The 23,769-nt window shown below is 44.7% G+C and overlaps 1 protein-coding gene across 1 annotated transcript in view; it reads left to right on the top strand.

Annotated features, from left to right (window-relative positions):
* Nucleotides 1-23,009, top strand: part of LOC126524365 (ATP-binding cassette sub-family C member 3-like) — a 91,940-nt gene extending 68,931 nt beyond the window's left edge. Inside the window, exons 4-6 of the mRNA XM_050172695.3 lie at nucleotides 5,639-5,805; nucleotides 8,420-8,614; nucleotides 21,982-23,009. Coding sequence (XP_050028652.3) covers nucleotides 5,639-5,805; nucleotides 8,420-8,614; nucleotides 21,982-22,132 — 513 coding nt within the window. The 3' untranslated portion in view covers nucleotides 22,133-23,009. The remainder of the gene's footprint in view (nucleotides 1-5,638; nucleotides 5,806-8,419; nucleotides 8,615-21,981) is intronic.
* The last annotated feature ends 760 nt before the right edge of the window (nucleotides 23,010-23,769 follow it).

The following is a 23,769-nucleotide window of genomic DNA, read 5'->3' on the forward strand; positions in this document are numbered from 1 at the left end:
CCCAGTCTGCTTCTTGCCTACCTTGGCATTGAAGTCGCCCATCACTATAGTGTATTTTGTTTTCACTCTACCCAACGCCGATTCCAAGTCTTCATAGAAGCTTTCGACTTCCTGGTCATCATGACTGGATGTAGGGGCGTAGACCTGTACAGCCTTCATTTTGTACCTCTTATTAAGTTTCACAACAAGACCTGCCACCCTCCCGTTAAGGCAATAGAATTCCTGTATGTTACCAGCTATATTCTTATTAATCAGAAATCCGACTCCTAGTTCTCGTCTCTCCGCTAAGCCCCGGAAGCAGAGGGTGTGCCAGCTTTTTAGCACTGTATATGCTTCTTTTAGCCTCCTATCTTCACTGAGCCCTATTATATCCCATTTACTGCCCTCTAATTCCTCCAATAGCACTGCTAGACTCGCCTCACTAGATAACGTTCTAGCGGGAAACGTTGCCAGGTTCATGCGGTGCAGCGGTGGCGTAGAGGTAGAACACCCGCCTCGCGTGTAAGAGGTCCGTGGTTCTAATCCCGCTGCGCGCAGTTTTATATCGCATTTTTTTAAAATCCGCATGTTGATAAAATTGCATAATCAGGCCTGGAGTGTGGCCTGATCCCGGTGACCAGAACCGGTAACGCACTCCCTCACCAGAGCAGGATTGGCCACCCTGGTGCAGTACTTGGCCACAAGCTCCTATATGTTCTGAGGTAACACGGTCCAAACCAGACAAAGCATCAACAAGCACCGCTGAGTACGTCAATGTTACATACGTGCCGCTTTTCAACTAACCACTTTCCCACCGACATAGGTAATTGTAAATTGCCGCACTGGGTAGGTACCGCTGTTTGAAGAAACTCTTTACGCCCACTTGGAGCCCATAGTTTCGGTCACTCAGTCTGTGTTGGTGTTCAGTGAACCTCCTTGATGCAAGCTTGCCTCACTGAGCATGTGGAAGTAGGTCTGTGACACTCTTCAGTTAACGCCTGTGAAGACTATCTGAGTAACTAGGCAAGTGCCACTGGGAATCTGCCCCTCTGTAATGACGAAATTAATGCCCTCAAATATATCTGACGCGGAACAGACTCAAACCCAGGCAACAAGGGCTCCTCAAGGAAAGCAACCCGACTCCATAGCAGGCTGCGCCACAAATGCCCTATATTTGTGCCGCTTTTGAGTGAGACGTCTTTCAAGGAGCGCTTTAGAGAGGTGCGCCATGAATCCACTGGATATTTGCCGTTCTTCAATCAACTTCTCCCCAACTTGAGTCGCGCAGTATGTGTCAGTGAGCGTGTGGAAAGCGAGGGAACGGTTCTAAACTTTCGCAGGCACCAGCACGCCACGCTTCTCTTCTGGGATGCCACGCACACGCTTCTTGGTAGTGCCATCCCACAGCGCAGCGTGTCCAGCAAGAAGCGCGAGAGAGGAGCGTGGTTGCTGCATGACGCCTTAACAGCAATCGCGCTTACCGGCGTCCTGTGCATTTGCAAGGGCGAGCGCAGGCTTCAAGGTGGCGGCGCTAGATGACACCAGATCTTCTTAGCGAAGCGCGAAAGAGAAGTCCCGCTGCAATACACGCGTCGTGCATAACTAGTTTGGACGGCAGCAAAACGTTATGTCGGCGGGTTGATTGAGTAATAACGCTTTACCGTCGACAGTCATCGTGAGATGACTGTCGGAGACAAACTCGGAGGCCATCACTCAACCATAGTGAACTTAGAATACTGGTATTCTAGTTGATTTTATGGTTTAGTTCAGTGTCTCTACAGAAGTCTCATATATAACTCTTTCCGTACCTTTGCGGTGCTACAGTGCACGAGACAGCTACGCGCGGATACGTCTTCTCGCACCAAGAGGCATCGGTAGCACACTTCTCTTCGCATTTATCTCGACAGCCATTGCTCAATTCCGACCGTCGAGTCAAACGCCATCTTTATATATCCTCCTGCTTAGGCAGTGAGCATATCGAGTAGAACAAATATCAGCGTATATAAGAGATAAAAGTTTCGGGGGAAAGTATCGATCGTTGACTCGACTGTCAATTTTAACAAATTTAACACCTTTTTCCTTCCCGTGTTCACTCGGACGGTTTCGCATGCACTCTCACCGTCATGTGTCTATGATAGCTCTGTGCCTGAAGTGGAGATAACTGAGGATGGTGAATACCTTTTGGAGTAGATACGCCGTATGGGTGGCCAAACATTTACATCATATTTTTGTCATGGCTTTATGCACTGCAGTAATTCCTAATGATTAGCGATTGGCAAAAATCATTCCGGTGCATAAATCTGTCTCTCCTCTTGAACTTAACCACAGGCCTGTTTCTTTAACTAGTTGCGGCTGTAATTTATTCCAACACATTATCTTTGAGGCCGTTATTGAGGCCGGTTTGTATACCGCAACCCAACTAGTTGAAAGAAATGATGAAGTAATTAGTACGCTCAATATGAAAGGCCAAACAGACTGTATTTTTTAAATTTTACGAGAGGTTTTGATGTTGCTTATCATCAGGACTTACTAAAAAAATACTACTAGCAATTGGCATTGAGCGGAAGTAGTGCCATGGTTTGAATAATACTTAAGATATAGAAAAGTGTTTGGTGCCATAAATTGCAGTGTCTCCAACAATTCGCATGTGCACTCGGGTGTTCCACCAGGCTTGGACCTCGGGCCTTTCCTTTTTTGCTATATATTTAATGATATTCATGTTAGCGTTGAACCACCAACCGGGTAAAACTATTAGCGGAGGACTGTGTTGTATACATAGCCGTAAATAACTGAGATGACGGAATTAAATTGAACATTGCTTCACATTCTATTGATGCCCTGTGTACAGTGTGGGGCTTCAGAAGAAACACTTCTAAAACAGCTTGCATTACGTTTAGCAACAAAAGAATTTCCCTTGGCTTCAATTACTCTATAGGCAACGATACCATCACGAGAAATGATAAAGTTAGATATTGAAGAATCGCCCTTACGAGTAACCTTAATTGAGAACCGCATCCATAAAATATGTGTTGGCGCGCACTACAGAAATTGTTTTTGAAATGAAAACTGCGCAATATTCCCCTTGCAGTAAAACTAAATGCCTACAAAACACTAGTACGACCAAAATTGATTACGCATCTGTTACTTTAACCCTTTGGCAAGAATACCCCATTAATAAAATCGAAAGATTACAGAATTTCGCTTTGGGTTTTATTTATTCTGTTTACTCAGATCAATCCAGTGTCAGTCACTCACATAATAGGGTCAACCTACCAAAATATAAGCAGTGCAGAATCTTATCTAGATTACCATTTATTTACAAACTTTATAACTAGAACTTTAAACTGTGACCGGAACGATATCTTCAGGATCCTTTTCAAACGATCATTTAGAACGCATCGCAGTAAAGCTATTAGGCAACCAGTCAACCACAATAATGTTCACAAGTTCTCTCTAGTTTATAATTTATTATTGCAATACGTTATCTGAGGAGGCAGTGAACTCCATCTCGTTGGAATCATTTGTTCAATGCATTAGTAATATCAGTTTTTGTTGAAAACTGAGTCTAATGGTGGAGCATACTCCGAGTTGAATTATGTTCTTTTGTACTAGCATTCATTTATGTCCAGCGTATTGCCATGTTTTTCCCTTTTGTACGTATTATTGCTTTGCAACTATGCCATGTATTTGGCTTAAATTTATTTCTCCTAAATGTATTCTACATATCCACTCCTGCGGGGGCCCGAGAAGGGCCTGCAGTATCTGTAAATAAATGAATAAAAACAAAGCGCGGATACAGCCAGCGTGACGTGGAGTCGCACCGCGCGCGGCGTGTTTACGATGCGGCGTCTATGCAGTCTAGCCTCCGGCGCAGTCAGTGTGACACGCTGGTGCGGCAGTGCCATGCGCCCTATCTCACACCAAGGACCAGCGCGCATGGTGCGCTAGCTCGGCTCGCCGGCAGCATGCTTGTGTTTTACAGTCAACAGACACCAATTCGTTTAACGTTAATTATATAGGTTTATTTCTTTAGCTGCACCAAAATTTTCATAGTTGCATTTGGCAGACAGTGCAATTCTAACCCCTGATATAACTCGATGACGCAGTCATCACATTTACCAGAAATCAAAATCTCCAATTAAAGGATGAACACACCTGCGCTAAGCAAAATTTTAATTGTTTTACCGCAAATATATTATTCTACGATTGATAGCCTCTGGTGTATCAAGGCGTACTCACGTGTAAAGAATTCTCATGACTGCACCAGTTTCGAAGTATTAATTTTTTAAGTGTCTGACGAAATGCACTGATGTTCCGGATTTACGCTCTGAAACGCAAAAGTAACTGGAACACCTGTGTATATTGTCTTCTCCACAACATGGATCCGAATCCATGGCTACGCCTTCCGTCAGGACTTCCTTGAGTCGAGGAGACGCTTCCTCGCCGCTTGTGCTTTGGCGTGGCCTTCAAGAATGCATACTCATTTTGTATCGGAATGGCCAACAACCCTGCATGCGATAGTTGTAGATGCGAGAAAACAATCGTCCGCCTTCTCTGTGAGTGTCCCCGCTTCAGTGCGCTCAGGAAAGAGCTTTCCAGAGTGCTTGATAGTCTTGACAATCGCTCTTTGTCGGAGGAAAAGCTCCTGCGACACTGGCCGACATCGTCTTGAGCACAGAAGGTTTTAAAAGCGTTCTTGTGCTTCTTGTGGAGGACTGGTCCTAGCGACAATCTTTAAGCAGTGCCGCATTCATCTTTCCTTTTTCACTTTTATTTTGCTTTTCCTTCCTTATTTCCTTTTTTTTAACATCCCTTTTCCATTATGTTTTATTCCCCTTAACCCATTTCCCTCAGCGCAGGGTAGCCAGCCGGTCTGAGAACTGTCTGACCTCCCTGTCTTTCCGTCTATTTGTCCTCCACTACCTCATCACATACATACATACATACATACATACATACATACATACATACATACATACATACATACATACATACATACATACATACATACATACATACATACATACATACATACATACATACATAGATACATACATAGAAAACAAACAAACAAACCAAGTCCCCGCAAAAACATTGACTCGAATACTCAGATTATACCAGCCCTGAACGAGCTTGTGTGACATGGTCTGTTTGACTTGACACAAGAACATGGGACAGAATACAAAGGAGAGAAAAGAATGGGTTTGGAGCCATTTACCAAATGTTTTCACCTTTATGTGTCATGCGTGACAACATAATAATTTATGTACTCTGTGCTTCATGGCATCAGTTCATGTCTCCGCAGAACTGCGACTTGCACCTCCACGCACTAAGGGCCGTCTTTCGTTTTTCTGAAGGAACTGCAATATTAACGATGAGCGCCGTCATCGCCACAATAGGGAGAGGAACGCATAACTGCAGTCTTCGGTTTACAACTTCAACGTGCTAGTATTCCCCTGTCCATCTGGACGTTAATATTCACTGTTATGTAAAATCGGTGTAAAACATCACATTTACATTCATTTGAATGTCTTTTGTGCTAATGGCGCGATGACTCTGCCTCTGTTTTGAGCATCGGAGCGTATTTGTGTTACTGCACTAGCTATCGTTGAACGTATACTGAGCCTCGGAGAACCACTGGCCTGCGAAACTCTTGTAGGATCCGAGCTTGGTGCGGGGCACTCTGAGAGTCAACCTAGACCCGACGGGGTCGCACTCAGACGAGCAACTGTGGGAGGTGCTGCACAAGGCCCACCTGACATCCATGGTTGTCCGTCACCCAGCTGGCTTGCAGATGGAGACTGCAGATGGAGGCACTAATTTAAGGTAGGCGACACATTAAATTACGTTCGTAGAGCCAAGCGCGAAGCTTACTCGAAAGCTCGCATTCAGTGCACCAAGCGTTCGAGACCTCAAATATCTAATGCTAAGCGGCATGGAGCTCAAGCCGGAAGTTTGTCTCCTTACTCATTAGGCCGCGCTGGCTCAATAGCGATGTAGTTATGCTACTTAGCACGAGGTGGCCAGCTTTCTTGCCAGCCGTTGCGGCCGTTGGTGTGTGAGGGCATAATAAAAAAAACGCTTGTGCGCTTAGATTTCGGTGCCCGGTAAAAAGTGCCATGTCGTCAAAATTAGTTCGGAGAGCAGTTCACTATTGCTTTAGTATAATAAATAGAGTTTTTTTTGTTATCCGAATACAAATATTGTGGAATATTTGATTCCGGTATTTTCAAATGCTTTAAACATAACGAAACATTTTGCAACAACAGACTGTGTAGGTATGGTTACTGTCCGCCGTCTACTAAACGAAGTATCGCCAATTACCGGAAACGTGATAATGACAAACGTTTTAAAGCAATGCTGAAGTGAAATGGGTAATACAAGCTCTGGTTTTGCTTTCGAGGTGGAAACCTGCATGACAACGTGTGATTTTGCTTGTAGTCTGTCATTTCGTGTTTTTGGCAACGTAGCTCTGTAGCAGTTTTATCTCTTGAGGAGCAACCAGTGACATTACATTTTGAAAGCTATTTTGTGCTTAGGACATACGAGTCATTCATAAGCTTTTAATTTGCACAGTTTCTTATCTTTGTTCCGCAATCATTTACTTCCTTAGTCATGCAGCACCATTGTTTCTTTAAGATCTTGTTTGCAATAAGTCTCTAATTTTGTTGAAACGCTATCCATGCGATTATTAGCATTACAGATTGTAATATAGTCATTAGTCTAAGAATTTCTTTCTGATAGGTAGAATTTTTTCTTCACTTGTTAGCACGGGCTGCATGCCTAAATATACCGAATGAAATAGTTTTGCTGTATGCGCGTTCATGTTTGTCTATGCGAAATTTGATTCGTATTTGAAAGAATTGATATTCGCCCATGTCTAATGCTAATTTTCATCGATCAATCAATCAGCACTCAATCTGCGAAAACTGAAATTACTTGGAAGTTAGCGTTTGTAATTTATTTGTCGCCTCTTTCGCCGTCCTTTGTCGAAATTCTCGCTGTCAAACATATGACAAGACGAACCATCCTGGTTGTTTATTTTGCAGCAAACAAACCAGCATTTGCATCAAAGAAACAGTGTCCGTTACAGTCTTAGCTGGTAGCCCCTTCAACATGTATGTCGTTCGGCTGTGCGTTGACGATCCTCATGCTGCAGACTATTGGGTTATGAGCGCGAGTTGTGTTGAACCTCCACAGTATTGGAACTTATGACCTATCACAGGAACTCCCTAAACAACTCGTAGTAAGCATGGCGGCAACAAGCAGTGTAATTCATATGTATTTCACAGTTTCCACATGTTATATCGTCTGCTGTCGAAATGACTTTTAAAGAAAACCAGAAATTGCCCTCGCATGTTCTTACTCACCGCATTATTACCCCCGTACACCACGTTCACGTGCGACCTGTGCATCCGACACGCGTACCAGTGGAAAACTGCAAGCACGTGCATCCTGATAAAGCAAAACGTCTTGTGACATTCTTGCAATCATCGCGAGAGAATCAGGAGTCATCGAGAAGAAAGCTTCTTGGTAGCTTACAATAAGTTTAACTAGAAGCAAGCCACCACACACGAAAACACACACAGTACTTGTGGATTCGCACTCGCCCCTTCTATATTCTGGTTCATTTCCTTCGCCATAAACCTTTTTAGGAACAAATGAATTAGCTAGCACAAATACACTTTGTACTTAACCATACTTTCAGATCTTCCAATCAGGTAGATATTCTGTGTGTGCTAGTTAGTGGCCTATAATGGTATGTTGTAAATATTCTAGGTGTCGTTATCAGGTGCCATGTTTCGACTGGTCCGACGCAGGCGGCAGGTTGGTGTGGCGGCCGGCGACGATGTTTCTCAATATTTCAAACAGTTCATAAGTAGATTTCTGCACACTTGAGTGACCGCCGTAATAGCTGCAGCCTCTATTAAATGTTGCACTTGGTAATATTTGCTGCGTTTAAATGGTTCGCTGTCAGTTGCCGATGTTCTTCATTCATACTCAGCATGAAATTATATAGATCTGCTAATACTTACTGATATTATATATGCATTTTACACACATGTATTATATACTCCACTTTAACTGTTGTTGATAGGGATATTGGGATAAAGAAAAACTATAGATTAAGAAGTTATGTCACTAATTCTTTAACCAAATTGGCACGGTAGCAACGAAACCTTGTTCAGAAGTTAGTGTGTTGTGCGGGGTGTCGGGCTTATATGCATGCCGGATAGCTCAAACAAAGTTACCGCTTGACATTCTCAATGAGAGTTTCAATGGGGATGACTCTGCTGAAAGCAATTGCAGGACAAGCTCTTTTGCCTTTGTCTGTACAGGCCGTAGGCAGTAGGCCGCACACGCGGGCCGAACCTTCGGCTACATTGACGTCAAGAGTCGTGTAAAAATGTGTGCTCACCTTTTCACTGCCCGGCCGCAGCGTGGGCCAGCGGCAGCTCGTGTGCCTCGCACGCGCGCTTCTGCGGGGATCCAGGATCATTCTGCTCGACGAGGCCACGTCACAGATGGACGGCGACACGGACAAGCTCATACAGAGGACGCTGAGGGAGGCCTTCATAAAGTGCACCGTGCTGGCTATCGCTCATCGCATACACACCGTGCTAGACTATGACAGGTAAGTTGGCGCCCAACCAAGCTTTACGTTATATGGTTTTTATGTTTGCTGCTCGAGCACTCATTGACGTAGCACCACCATTGTTATAATTTATAAGATTACCTTAACCTGCTCATCTATTGCAAAGACGTCGCATGAAGCTCACGGGAAGAAATATATCAACACCACCACGTACTATGCCCCCCCCCCCCCCCCCCCCCTTTCTATTAAACAAAAGCGTACACTCAATTGCCGAATAGCGCTTTTTTCGTCGCTTTGTTACTCGATCAATTGAATGCGAGGCAGCGCATGTTTCAGCCAAATAATTATAAGGACGACAAGAGAGCAGATGCGTGTGCAATAGCAGTGACCACAGTTACACCTCCTTGTCTTCTGATCATTCAATAGATTAAGTGACAAGTTTGCGGTTCTGCAATGTAAAGCTCAGTACTACACGAGATGTCGACCAGGTGTGCTTTAAAATTGATCGAAATCCGACTGATATTTAATGTGTTAGATGACCAAGAAGACCAAAACACTGTACATGCACCGCTGTCACCTTACTGTAGATACCATAGCTGTCGAACGGCGTAAGAGAAAAAAAGTAAACCGTGTAGGGTCATTCGACGCAAAACGTCCCAAACCCCCGAAAAAGAGTGCCGCCGATTCACTTGAAAAAATTCAGCTATTTGGTGATTTCGTCCGTGAGCTTTCACCAAAGCGTTTCTTTGGAAAAAAATAATTGGTGACGTAGGCGCTCTTTGAAGTTTTCGCGACGATGCAAAAGTTGGTTGGAGCTAAATAATATTTAATGAACTGTGAAACTAACTACAATAACAAATATTATTTATTTGATATTCCATCGGCGTAATTCTTACATGTGACGTCCTAGGTGAACACATTTATAAATTTTAGGCGCCTAATTTACTCAGTAATAAAAGCAAAAAATTATGCATTTTCAAAATATTTCTTTACAAATATCGTTGACCTTCTAGCCCCAATAATTTTAAATTTTTTTACAGGTGTTACAATTTATGTTAAAAATAATCTTCGGCTATGAAATCAACCACATTTCCAGAGAATTACTTTCGAATTTGCCAAAACCCACTTCGTGACAATGCTGGGAACTAAAATAGACGGCCCTTCCATAAAAATAAGTGAGATAGCTCATTACGCAGATACATCGTTTAGCTTGTAATCTAGAAATTTAAATATGAGTAAGTATTGTATGAGGAGAGAAAAAATATAGTGTTTTACTAGCATGATAATTTCTTTTAATAAGAAATTCAGTGCACATCTTGCTGACACATTGCATATAAATATTGTGTTTGGCACTCAATTTATCGCCGTCTGTAACTTGCATTATAGGGGTTTGCTATCAACCACCCAGTTTTTCCGTTAATCTTGTTGTATGTTTTCACGAATCTTTAGGCATTATTCAAATCATGTATCCGTCATCGGAAATAATATTGTAGGCGATTTGAACCACCTGGAATCGGCTGGCCGACATGCGAACCCATCGATGGCGCAAGAAGGCATAAATGTGGGCAGTTTCGCGATGTTCTCTCTTTGTCTGGTTAGAGCCAAATGGTATCATGTCCCACGCGTGATGTTTCAGTTCTGGATTTTGTAGTGACTACAGACCCAGAAAGTATGTTTGTATGTGTCCTTGACTGCATGAGTGACCACAATGTTATCCACAGTGAGTGTAGCACAAAATGCGAAAAACCGTGTAATGCAATGAAAATAATACACGATTGCAAGAGACGGGACATACATGCACTAAATAATGACTTACTAACATTTTCTACACCCGCCGTGGTTGATCAGTGGCTATGCTGTTGGGCTACTGAGCACGAGGTCGGGGGATTGAATCCCGGCCACGGCGGCCGCATTTCGATGGGGGCGAAATGCGAAAACATCCGTGTACGTAGGTTTAGGTGCACGTTAAAGAACCCCAGGTGGCCGAAATTTCCGGAGTCCTCCACTACGGCGTGCCTCATGATGAGAAAGTGGTTTTGGCACGTAAAACCCCATAATTTAATTTTTTAAATTTTCTACGCAGAGCTAAATAACTGTTTTCGATCGTAATACAAACGAAAATTGTCAGATCTTTCAAAGGACGCGCACTGAAGCAAAGGAAATATATTTTTGAAAAATTACTATCACACCTTCAAATGAAACACGTGGTGTTAACACATGTTTGGCGCTGCATCAATAAGAAAAAAGAATGCACTCAAAGACAAAGCATTAAACCTCTGCCGACGACTGGGAGTGCTATCGCATACAGTCGAGATGGTGCAAAGCAGAAATTGAAGCAGCCAAGGAAAACCTTTACATCGACGACTTCTCACAAATGTTAAAAACAAATGTAAAATTTTTTGGGAAGTAATAAATCCGAAACCATCATCATCCTCCCTTGTGTCGATAACAAAAGTCGGTAAGCTTCTTCAGCACTCTGATCTTGCGGTCGAAATAAAGACTTGTTTTATCGCGATAGCAATCATTGGGGCCGAGGACTTACGGAGTCGCCATCTGTCGGAAGCGCCTCCCTTGCGTAGTATTAGGGATCACGCGGCGCGCTGCTCACACGTTTCGCCTACGGCGCTCAATAAAAAGCAGCACGCGGCCGCCCTCCTAGATATTTCTGTACGTACCATCAAAACGAGGGATCGGATCGGATCGGAAAACATTTATTGGCCTCTAGAAAAGAGATCTTCGCGGCTTCAGACGGCCTCTTCCATCTTCTGATGGATTCTTCTGTCTGCAATCACAGGGTCGGTGCCCTAGTCGAAGGCTCCATTGAGCATGGCCAACCCGCGAGCTCGCTCTACTAGAGGCTTTTGGCCGTTCAAGCTTACGCTAGTTTCTTACTGTCGAAATAATAGTCTTTGGCAAACGGAAAGCATAGAATGGTTTACAGACGCTCTTTTCCGAATACGTACAGTGACCACCATTGCGCGCGGTCGCCGCGATGGAGTCTCCCGAACCGGCTTCTTTCGTGAAAGGCCTGCAATCGCTGAATGAAAACCATGTGAAATATGTTCTTATAGTGAGGTGTATGCATAACCAAATGGAGCATAACAGAATGAATCCTCAATGCAGCGATTGCACAGGTTCGCAGCGACCGACTGCGCGCCTGCATGCGTGTTTGCGCACAATGTTTGGCTTTCTCTGCGTGCGCGTTTTCGCACCATGCCGTGAGCTTTAGGCCGCAGAATATGACCATTTGACAGTACACAAAGAATCATTGTTGTGTGGACGCTATCAGAACTGTTCGAAAATAATTTTTATAGAGACTTCGATTCCTACGCTGACTGTGATTAGCGTCGCGACGATTTGATCTTTCTTTTTCTGATAAATTCTAGGACGTTTCAATATTACTTCTCAAGTTGCGTCGCACTGTATGTTTGTTGGTCTTCCAAGTGTTCGATATTCCGCTGCGTCTTTTTCCTAATCCAGTGCATTAATTCATGACATGGACATGACCATATGCCATGCCTTTTTTTAATGTGCTCCATACCGCTCCCTCTCCATTCCAGTGAACTTGGCAGTATCTAGCATCAACAGGTACAGGCGCCGACAAAAGTGGTATTCTCCACGCAACGGGAGCCGGAGCAGCGGCAAACTGCATCGCAACGTCATCTATAGGCAGCATCTGGGATTGAGACAGCCAATGGGTGTCCTTTATTTGCAGGCATGTCGCTTGACTCTTGTCAATGTTTCGTGCTTCAGCTCGCCAAAATGCCGAGCGACGCCGCTGCTACGGCTCCCGCTGCGTGGAGTATACGACTTTTGTCGGCGCCTGTACATAGACCAAACCGTCAGGACATTAGCCGGGTAGCGGGCGCGGGTGAGCGTCTCAGAGCGCGTTTTCTGCTACTCACCGATCATCGCAGTCCCGGTTCCGCAGCAGAAATCTTCCTCGCGTCTGTGCTTGCTGCATACCCGAGTTGAAGCCGATGGCTGTCTGCCGGCTCTAAGTTTCGCGAGCCAAGCTTCACGCAGCTTCTTGTCCTGCAGCTACGTGTGAATAAGGCTGACGCCGGGCTCCGTTGTGCACGTCCGGCACTGCGGCACCTTTCAGTAGCCTACCAGGCTGCACGCCTCCAAAGGCAGCCACTACCTATTATAGTGCTTTCAAATGTTGTAAAGCAGACACCCCAGCAGGGAAAGCCTGAGCCCTGAATCCGAACCACAGCACAGGTGGAACTTTAAACTTTCGTTTTCCGCTCGCTTCGGCGCTTCTGAAACAGCCGACGCGACCGCTGTGTCCACGTGCTCCCTCATGCCACGTCATGCCGACGGTGGCGCCACCTTTTCCAGTGGTGGAGCTTGCCCCCAATATTGACACTCCAGGCGCATTTCTGCCGTTTCCGTATGAGTGAAAGCGTATGAGGATGAGCCGGCGAACGCGGTTCAACCTCGCCTGCGCAAGCGAGGAACGCAGCCAGTGTGCGTGCCCTCTCCTGTGGTGCGCGAGGCAACTGGGGTAGCCGCGACTCTAACTCCAGCCTTTTCACAGACAGTTTCAACTGTGATTGAGCGAGAGGTGTTCATGTTTACCTGTGCGCGTGTGACACCTTGCTGGTTAATTTAGTTAATACACGTTAACGGGCTAGTTGGTTAGAATCTATGGTAGAATCGGTTAGTGCGACTGAACAAGGACGTAGAAAAAAGCATACGCGCAAAGACAGCGCTGTCTTTGTATCTCTGTTTCTTTCTACGTCCTCGTTGAGTCACCCTTACACATTCTATCACTGTTAATTGAGTTAGTAAGCGAATGCTCACAATTTCATACGGCTGACAAAACTACTATCCTTATTTCGTACAGCTATCTACTTATCTGCTATCGCAATCGGTGCCTCGCCTTTCGGGTGGAACTGCGAATTTTTTTGTTCGGTTTTCACATCAGAGGAAGCAATGCCACCAGACCGGAACTTTTCCCAGCTTCAACAGTTCAATGAATGACCTCATAATCAATCGCGAGCGTGTAGAAACTGCTGTAGATCGGGTTACAGCTAAGTCGGCTCTCTGACCAGATGACATCTTCGCAAAATTTCTAAAGCTAACAGAACCAGATATAAGAAGTGTCCTGGTTGCTTTTTTCCAACCGTCCGTTGATGCAGGATGCATGCCTGACGCCTGGAGGACTGCGGGTGTGAAGAAAGACAGGAAGCGCCTTGTCCTGTCTTTGTTCCTCCTTACTGTGCTGTCACTGGTGGCGTTTCATCTTTTGAAAGCGTGATTCCTATTTCCAAATCTGGTGATCCCTCATTAGGGTCAAACTGCAGGCCCATTTCACGAACAGGTATATGATGTAAATTATTAGAGCACGTAGCATCACCCTCTCTCATGAAATTTCTAACCGAACACGACTTCTTCAGCAATCAACATGGTTGCATTCGTGGTTGTTCCTGTAAAACTCAACTGTTTGAATTGGTTGCTGCTCTCCTCGAAGCTGTTCATGATGCACTAAAGGTTGCTATATTCATTAATTCTGCAAAAGGTTTTCACAAGGCTTCGCCCATCCACCTGATAATGAGGCTAGCGAATCTTAACGCAATAAGTAGGAAAATAAAATTGATAGCTAATTCCTTAACCGACCGAAACCAATCAGTTATTTGAACGGGCACTAATCTTCACTTTCGCATGTAAAATACACCGTATCTCAGGGTTCAGTCTGGATCCAATTCTGCTTTTCATGCATATTAACGACATAGGTAATACTTTATCTTCTACTATCAGGTAGTTTGCAGACGACCTTATCATCTACACACGAATGACTAACATCGAAGACAAGAACTCATTACAGTTAGACCTCGATAAGCTCGCATTTTGGTGCCGCCAGTGGCAAATAGAAAGCGACATTTCTAAAACTAAGGCCGCGATGTTCATGAGAGCACATAACTTGGACCTGAACTACTGCACAGTTCAGGGAATGCCTGTTCAAGAAGTATCCACATTTAAATATCTCGGAGTTCGTTTATCCTCTGGCGTATCTTGAAACGACCACATTAATTTCATAAGTCATCTCAAACAGTTGGCTTCATGAAACGGAACTTATACTTGGCGAACTGTGTTATTTGCATATAATACGATTGTTCGTTCAAATGTAGAATAAGCACACATTATTTAGAACCGGCATCAAACGTATTTGATCGACAAACTCGAACAAAAACTGAATAAAGCAGCAACATATAGCACAAAAAATAATGGCGCAATTACAGCGTTACAGACATCAAGGAATCGCTTTCATTGCCCTGTCTTGAAAAACGCAGACTAAGAGCACTTTTATCATACCTTCACTCGCTTTATCATAGTAAAACCCTGTTTACGTCAGCCATAATAACATACAGTAAACCATAAAAGTTTGCGGACCACAGGATTTAAAAAAAATGTTCAATTTCCGGGCAACCTGTAACAGTAAGTAAAACAGGGCATCACAATGTTGTTCACATATACTGGTAGAGGCTTTAAATGCGAATGTTTCACCGCGTTATGAGGCTGCATAGATATTCATATTTTTCTCAGATTTATTGTTCATTTTGTAGTTGACTGCATGTTATTTGGCGTGTTTAACACAGATTTTGCATAGCATATAGATGCAAACGCAAAGGGTTAGTTTTAGCGTTGCGTGCTCTACACTGCGCATGCGTTGCGCTTAAACGGTGCTGGAGCTATAACGTACGCTATATTTATGATTGAGGGTTCAACGCTAACGCACGAAAGAGGAGCCTTACGTACGGCAGCATGGCGTCACTTCGAGCCGCCCGCTTCGGATCTATCGAGCCGCCGGCCTGCCCTGTTTGGCTCATTTGTTCCCCACTAATGCTCGTATTTGCATTGTATTTGTGGGATGATGCTTCCACAGCGGCGTTCTGGCGACAAATGGGTGTTTTCGAGATGCGTTCTGAATCAGCGGTGCGCTAGGCTAACGAAAGGGTTTGCTCATGATTGCTCGTGTTTGCTGTAGCCGTGTTGAGATGGCGCGAAAGCCTGTCTTTCGCTCATTCGCTAGACATAGGGAGGCACTTGCTGATTAGGCATTGGATTAGCGCGCCATTATCGTATGGATTAGGCTTGCCAGGACTTTGTGTTCTTACATCGAAATGGCGCCTTATATGTTTCCGTTAGCGTCAGCGTTTTCCTCCGTCTCGCTTTTCTAAAAGACTGGTTTGTTCCGCGCTGTGCAGCGTATCTTAGCGTTAGCGCTGCGTCGCCCACTAACGCTAACGCAATTCTTTTACGCCATACTAAAACTACGAAGGTTAATCTCGCCAAATAACGTACCGTTATCAAAGCGCACGTATATCACAGAGACCCAATAATGTTTGGAGTCTGCTCAGTGAGGACAACAGTGTCTCTTTGTGTACATTACAGATATAGGTTCGTTTCCAAGCGCTATAAAAAAAACTTTCTAATATCTCGTGTTTGATAGCTATCCGGTCCTGGCGACCACCTTGAAGCAGTCAATGTTTACTTTCATCACCCAAATGTATTATCGTAAAACGTAGTTGCCTGGGGGTAAATATTCAAACAGTGTAAAGGGATACTTTATTGTTATTTACCGCACATAAAAAGCATGTCCCCATATTTTATGCATAGAATACGTACGGCAAGAATTAGATTGCCGCCCGCACGTGTATTGCACTGAATTCACAGTTCCGTGGCGCCTGCCCGTGAGATTGGCTGCGGACTCTCTAAACATTTTCTCGCCTCAAACAAAATTTACTCAAATTGAAGATTCTAGATTACAAGTTAAAATATTTGGGCAAACAGGGAGCTATCTGAAGTATTTTCAACGGGAGGGCCTTAATGCTTATTTTAAGCCAGAACATCGTAAAAAAAGTGACTTTTTCACAACTTCAGGAGTAATCTTCTGGAAAAAAAAAATAGTTAATTTGATTGTCTACCCTTATTTCTAGCGGAACTTATAGCTACTGAAAAGAAAGATCAAAAAAAGTTATTGTGACTGAAACATTAAGGACGTCAAAAAAATTCTAAAGTACGAACTTTTCTCTTTTAATTCAGCCAATCAAGCGCCGACGATTCTTAAATTTGTTCACCTATGGCGTCACAGGAATCAACCGCGCCAGTAGAAAATTCTAAAAGATTTGTCAATGTACAAAGCTTTGCACTTGTGATTTAAAAAAGAAGTTGCCTACAACCAGCGTTTCCATCATCCGGAAAACTACAAAGAGCGCTTAAGTCACAAAATTTTCTTTCTTGAACAAAATTTGCGAAACCTTATTCAGACGTTATCGAAATAGCCAATTTATTTTCAATTTTTCGGAAGAGGTTCGGCAACGGTCGCTGTTGTGGTCTCGGAGGTTTTGCCTAGATGACGCTGTTGGGCGCAAAAGCGCAGAAACCGGAATAGTCACGGATGTGAACGAATGACAGGTTATTGTGTTAACATTCTTTGTTTACTTCACACACTAACCGGGGGCTATCTATATATGTATTATTGTTTGTTTGTATCTAACCGTTTTACCCCTAGCCATTTGACCATAAACTACCTGGGTAGTTTTTGGTCGCCTGGGCAGCGTATCGGGCCGCTGTGCTAAATGCCGAGTTCCAAACCAACCATCGGACCAACTTGGTTCACTCTGTAGCTTGTTATTATCACGTCTTCTGTATGCGTGCAGCGTGAGTAGATCCTTTGTAACAACTATGAGGGTACTAATCTCTCTGCGAGCAAGCAAGCGCCGTTCGTGACCAAAGTGTACCGAGCGCGCATCACTAAAGAAAGGAAAGGCACTCAAGGTAGACGACGATTATTGCCTAGTCACGTGGTATTTTGTTAAACCTTGCGCACATTCTTTGCAGCACGGAGAAATTAAAACCACAGTAGCTATCTAACGGAAAGAAACTATATGGACAATTGCCAATATTGGGGGCTGTACAAATTCTACATTACATCGATACTTAAGAGTGGGTAATGAATCATTGCTAAATAATTACCTAAGCTCACAGTAAAACATACTCTAAGTTTCAGTCTCGTAAGGCGCGTGTGAACATTTTAAAGCTTGCCATAAATTGCCATAATTGCCATAAGTCCAGACAACGCGAAAGCGAAAAAATCAGAATAGTGACCAAATCCGGCAACGTGATCCCCGAGGTCGGCAAAATTAGGATCTTAGGCATGGTCATCGAAAAGCACGGAAGGAACGGCGAAACCATCACCCGTCTCAAGGCAAAAGCAGCCAACGCGATTCGACTCCTCAAGCGAGTCACTTCCCGAAAGGCTGGCATGAGAGAGGAGAGCCTAATTAGGCTCGTCCAATCTTTCGTCATCAGCCACGTCGCGTACGTTGCAGCCTACCACAGATGGCTGCAACACGAACGAAACAAGATCAACGTGCTCATCAGAAGAGCGTACAAGACGGCGCTGGGCCTGTTCGAGTCTACAAGCACGACCCACTTGTTACAACTCGGGCTACACAATACGCTCGAAGAAATAGCCGAAGCGCAACGGACCTCTCAACTGGAGCGGCTGTCCATGACCAAAGCCGGGAGGAAGATACTGGACGATCTGGGAATAAGACGCTCGAACGAGGTGGAGATGAAGCTCCCCGTCCCCGAAGAGGTCCGACGCCAGACCAGAATCGACCCCATACCGAAGAACATGAATCCCGAGTTCAACAAGGGAAGAAGAGCGGCGAGGGCCAAGGCTCTCATCGACCAGCATGCCAACGACGAACACGCGCGGTACGTGGACGCGGCCGAATACAAACGGAACGCCTTCGCAGCGGTCGACATAGAGGCGTCAACCGGCGCCACAAGGACGGCAGCGAGCGTGAGAAGCACCGAAGCGGAACAAGCGGAGGAGGTGGCCATCGCCCTGGCCATCGCCGACGCAGACTGCCACACGGTGCTGAGTGACTCAAGACAGGCGGTGCGAAACTTCGCCAAAGGGCAAATCTGCAGGGAGGCTGAGCGCGTACTGCGAGCGGTAAAACTAGACGAACGAAAAGTACGACTCAAGTGGTTCCCGGCGCACGCGGGCGACGCGTCGGAACGCAATGAGAACCATAATGAGACGGCACACGCCGCGGCGCGAGCGCTAACCAACCGCGCCCCGGCGACAGACTGTCCGACGTGGTTCGGAACTAAGGACCGCATGACGGATTACAATGAAATCGCGAAGGCCTACCGCTTGGCTCGCAGGACTCTTCCACCCCCGCACCCGAGATTGAGTCGAGCGGAGGCGGTAGTGCTGAGACAGCTCCAGACCGGATCGCTACCGAGCCCGAAACTGATGAATCGCATGTACCCCGAGACATATCCGACAGATATGTGCAGAGTCTGCCGGAGGGAGACCGCAGACTACACGCACATCTTCTGGGACTGCATGAAATATCCAGAAGACGCTAAATCAAGAACACTCCCACCGGGGCTCGAGGCAGCCGCAAAGAGCTACGACCGAGACGATCAGCTCTGGGCCGTCCAGCAGGTCCTCGAGGCGCTCGAAAGGCACGGACCCAGCAAGCCGGCAACGGCGAGCGGAGACCCGCGCCGAGTAACGGCAACTTCGAGGATGACGTAGGCCCTCGTCGGGGCGCGCGAGCGCCCAACTGCAGGCATAAATAAAGTTTCTCCAATCCAATCCAATTGCCATAAATTACCTATTGTTAGTGTGAAGAGAACGAAGAAGGTGGCAGGAACCGGATGAAGGACGAAGACTCTGGCCGTTGTCTGAGTGCCATATATATCACCTGTATATATATAAATTATTCTACACTCGTGGGTGTGCTTTATTCCTGCAACTGTGTACAGTGCGCCCCATCTTGCTTTAGCCAGAGTTTAAAAATATGGGAATTCCACATACCTGGACAAAACAAAGGTAATGTTGTTTGCCGTCGCTTGTAGATATTCTTATATATTTTTTTCATTCAGCGTAATTAGATATACAGTATTAATTATTTAATCAACTTCTCAAGTATATATAAAAGAAAAAGCGTCAATGAGAAAATTTTAGAGCCACATGAGAAACTCCCGATACAGCTTTCTGGTGCCCAATACGTGGTACATAATTTCTTTTTCCGAGCGTAAAAGAAGCCCGCTAACGCACGCAAAATTTCCGCTCAAGGCACTTTGCGTGTATTCTTCTTTCACGCTTACAAAAACAAGTATTGCGCAACAAGAAGCAAGTATTGCGCAACAGAAAGCTGTATCGGTAGCTCTTCATGTCGCGCTACAATTTTTTCGGGTACCCTTTGCATATCACTATAATATTTGAGAAATTTAACGAATAATTAATACTAATTATGTTATTAGGCGGGGTGAAAAATAGCTTAAGCATCTCTAAGTGACCGGATACAACATTACCTTGGTTTTGTTCAGCTTTACCGCATTCCAATATTTTTAAACTCCGCCTAAAGTTAGCTGGGACACCCTACATATTGTCACGTGGTAGTGACTGTGAAGAAAGCAGCCAAACTGAGAAAGACGAAACTAGCTTTTCATTGGACGAACTTGTGCCCTCAAAAACAGGCTACACTCAAAGAACTGCGACAGCGGCGAACACAGTCGGCAATCGTCTAAAATCTGATCAGCGGGTCAAGTGCGTCGGCTTTTATACATCAGTCGTCGAATGTTCCACAGTAATCGCTGGGACCTGCGTGCCTTCCACAAAGTTCTACATTATTCGCGTCGAGCACAGATGCGATCAGATTACGCAAGGTTCGGTCACAGACAGCGGATGGAAGCATCGATGACATTTCAGAAACTTCCGATACATGCAGGCACGTCCTGCGCTGTGCGATAACATTTGTTAGGCGGTGAAACGTGCTCGCCTGATAAAGATAGGCAAGTACACTTGTCAACATATATATGCGCTCTTCAACCGCTCGCTCCATAGTACTCATTGATATGATTAATAACAAATATCGTGTACCAAACGAACCATTTCTCACGTTGTGTAGGTGTCAACTGGAGTTGAGTCCGCATGTTTTTTTTGTCGTAGCGCACTATACAGACGAGAACACCCGTCTTCTCGCTATAGCAGTAGCGTATATGGGCTAGAAAAAATCGTGCGCCTCCGACAACAACATTCTTGGGTATCAAAGTGACATTATCATAGCTAATTTGTGCAATATAAGGCTACGAAATATGAAGTTACCCGAAAAACAAGTGCTCGCGTTAGGAACGGGATGAAGCTTAGTATTTTCATTTTAGGACCCACTACCAGCATAAAAATCTGTACAGCCAACTCTAAGCTTTCCATACTTTGGTGAATTACACTAAGTGGTCTCGCCTTACAATACTTGGCGATTCTTACGATTTCAGCGCATAACGCACTATAGAGGGTGTTTTTTTTACAATACAGATTTTTTAAAAGAAACGCTATAGGCGCAAAAAACGTGACGTTTATGCAGACGAGTTCCTAGGTGAGGCGGACATACTTTTCGCGAATATCATGAGCTTCTAAAGAGTGATAAAGGTGTTTCGTAATTAACATGTTTGATAGTGCCTTGGAGGCGGTTGTATAATAGGCGAATTTCAATGCAGTCACATTTTAAAGCACGCTAATGTACCAAATGTATCCAAGGCAGCAGCTTATTCAAGATATTTTCGTCGAGTGTCAGCGCTGAGTCCAGACAACACGCAAACCGAGCGCCGCGAGGGTGCAGGAAAGGTGGCGCCGCTTTCATATCACGCAATGACGACCCGTGACGACGAGGTCGATGAAGCCGGAAACCGAACGTCTCGCACTAGTATCGGCAGCTACTGATGCGTGACGCTTTGCCTGGCAAGCATGTGTGGCTGTGTGTTGGGTTCAGATTTGCCGCGGCATGCCACCATTCGAACTTCACTCCGCACTTCTCTAGCGGCCGTTGGCGTCTGGCGCGGAGCAGCGCACGCTCAGTCTCGATATTGTCTCGATTGGGCTTAAGAATTCGATGATGAATATCTCGAATTAGATGCGAATTTCGGGATTTTAAAGAACATGTGTCTGCATGAAAATTCCACTGCCTCCTAATTTGCCATTTTGACAACTGCCCCGAAAGCACTAATTAAAAATGAAAGTAATATTTTTTGTTAATTAGCCTTCTAAAGCTCACGCTATTATGTATGTCCGCCTCGCCTAGGTATTCGTCTGCATAACCGCCTCTTGCAGTGGGTTCATTACATTCTTTATAAAAACATATGTATGGTTATAAGAACAACAAACACCCTGTTTACCTGCGAGTGGGCCTACGGAATCGCAATACTTGGTATAATCTTTTTTGTACCTTTATATTGCGGGGAAGATAACTGGAAAGGTATTTCGAAATAAAACACGAATGTGAAAGAAGTTTCACTCCTCTCAAAGCAGTGCCTTGATGTATACCCATTTTGGCGGCCTGCAATCTTACAAAAAGACCAACCTTTCTTTTCAGAATACTCGTTTTAGAAGATGGAAGAGTGAAGGAGTACGGAACTCCCGCCACATTGTTGTCCGATTACAACTCTCGTTTTTACAAGATGGCCGCGGATGCAGGAATCACCGCCGCCCTACCATTCCTGCCGAGTGCTTCTACACATCTGTAATCGATCGCGGAAAATATATGAAGTTTTCTTAGAAAATGTGTGGAGTGAAGTCAAAGCAGATTAGTAGGACAAACTGTTCCTGATACAGTCGCTCTGTGACTTTTTTTTTTATTTTCTGCCTTGATTAGAAGCTTGCTGGTTCAGTTTCGCTCTCTGTTTTATTTGTCAGGCTTACCGTAGAATCATGTTTCGCCGTTAATGCGACAATATTAAACAGCATAACCGATAGCTTTTCATGTGCACGATGTAAAAATCAAGAGAGTTTTATTAACTTAACGTAGGAGCCACGAATAAAATCAAAGACCGATTATAATACACACGTCAAAAATGGTATAATGTGGTTGTTTTATATGCTATGACACATACGCTAGCTGCAAAAAAAAAAAAAAAAACTATGTGTTGTATGTTTTCAAGCAGCATTTGATCAAAAACGGGAGATAATGTATTATATATTTGGCGCTGACAATATCAGTGAGGCGCAGGTGTATTAGATCATCAAATTATTATCCACTTATCTGCTGTCAGATTATCTTGTTATTTCAGTAATGGCGGTTTTTGACTAATGACTATTGAGTAATGGCTAGTATAATTGATTAATGGCTGTTTATCACACCTGAGTGAGTAAGTGTAACAGAGTAGAATAAGGGGTCGAAAGGCATTGGCGAAGCTCTTGCGTCTTCAAATATCGCGTGACAGTCGCTACCAAGGACCATCGGCCGTATTACGTGGCCCAGAGCAACGGCACAGATTCCTTGGTGAGCGTCGTACGTGAAAGAAAACATGAACACCTGAAATATGAAACATGAGATAGCAGAAAGAAAGACAATCTCGCCCTAAAATGTGGTGTCACAAAAATGAATGCTGTATAGTAAGAAGCGTAAAGCGTTGCCCCTTGAAGCCTGGCAACCAGCAAAGGAGCAAGTGAAAAAACCATAATCCTGCATTTGAAGCCCACAAAAGTTCATTCAGCTTCTAGACTTATGGTACAAGGGCGCTACAACGTAAAACTATTCCAAAGTTTTCTATTCCAATTCCGCAATCAGCCCACCGCGATCGGTGAAAAGCTTTTTTGGCCCTCCCCCCCTTCACCTGTCTGTCACGCGACGCCACTGAAACTGCGATAGCTCCGCATCTCGTATGACGGGTACGCACAGATTATGCATAATTTGACCGAACAAAACAAAGCTAGTTATTTCTGATGCGGCGCCTTTTTGCCATTAACCCTCGGCTATTGGTCAAACATTTTTGGGCTGCACCCAATTCACCTGCCTCTCACGCGACCTCACGAAACCGCAAATACTTACCGCGTCAAAGTGACGCGTACGCGTTAAAGATGCATTAACATGCCGAACAAAACTGGTTTCTTCTGAATAGCCGCAGGCTGCCCCGTTCGGTAAGGAATAAAAGATGACTGCCACTGATCGCTCAGGCACTCGCCCCTGCCGGAGAGTATGGGTTTATTTGCGTGTAATAAAATTTTTTGCGTGGCCGTGTAACGTTTTCGAGAACATTCGGCACGTTTTCGACCTCGTTATGCCAACACTTCTTTGCTGAGCATCTATTTTAGCATCATCCTTAAGCTTCCGTTGCATGCCGCCGCGATTGTTAACGAGTCACCGCAAGCTAAGTAAGAGAAA

The sequence above is a fragment of the Dermacentor andersoni genome, chromosome 3 (assembly GCF_023375885.2).
Source record: "Dermacentor andersoni chromosome 3, qqDerAnde1_hic_scaffold, whole genome shotgun sequence".
Lineage (NCBI taxonomy): Eukaryota > Metazoa > Arthropoda > Arachnida > Ixodida > Ixodidae > Dermacentor > Dermacentor andersoni.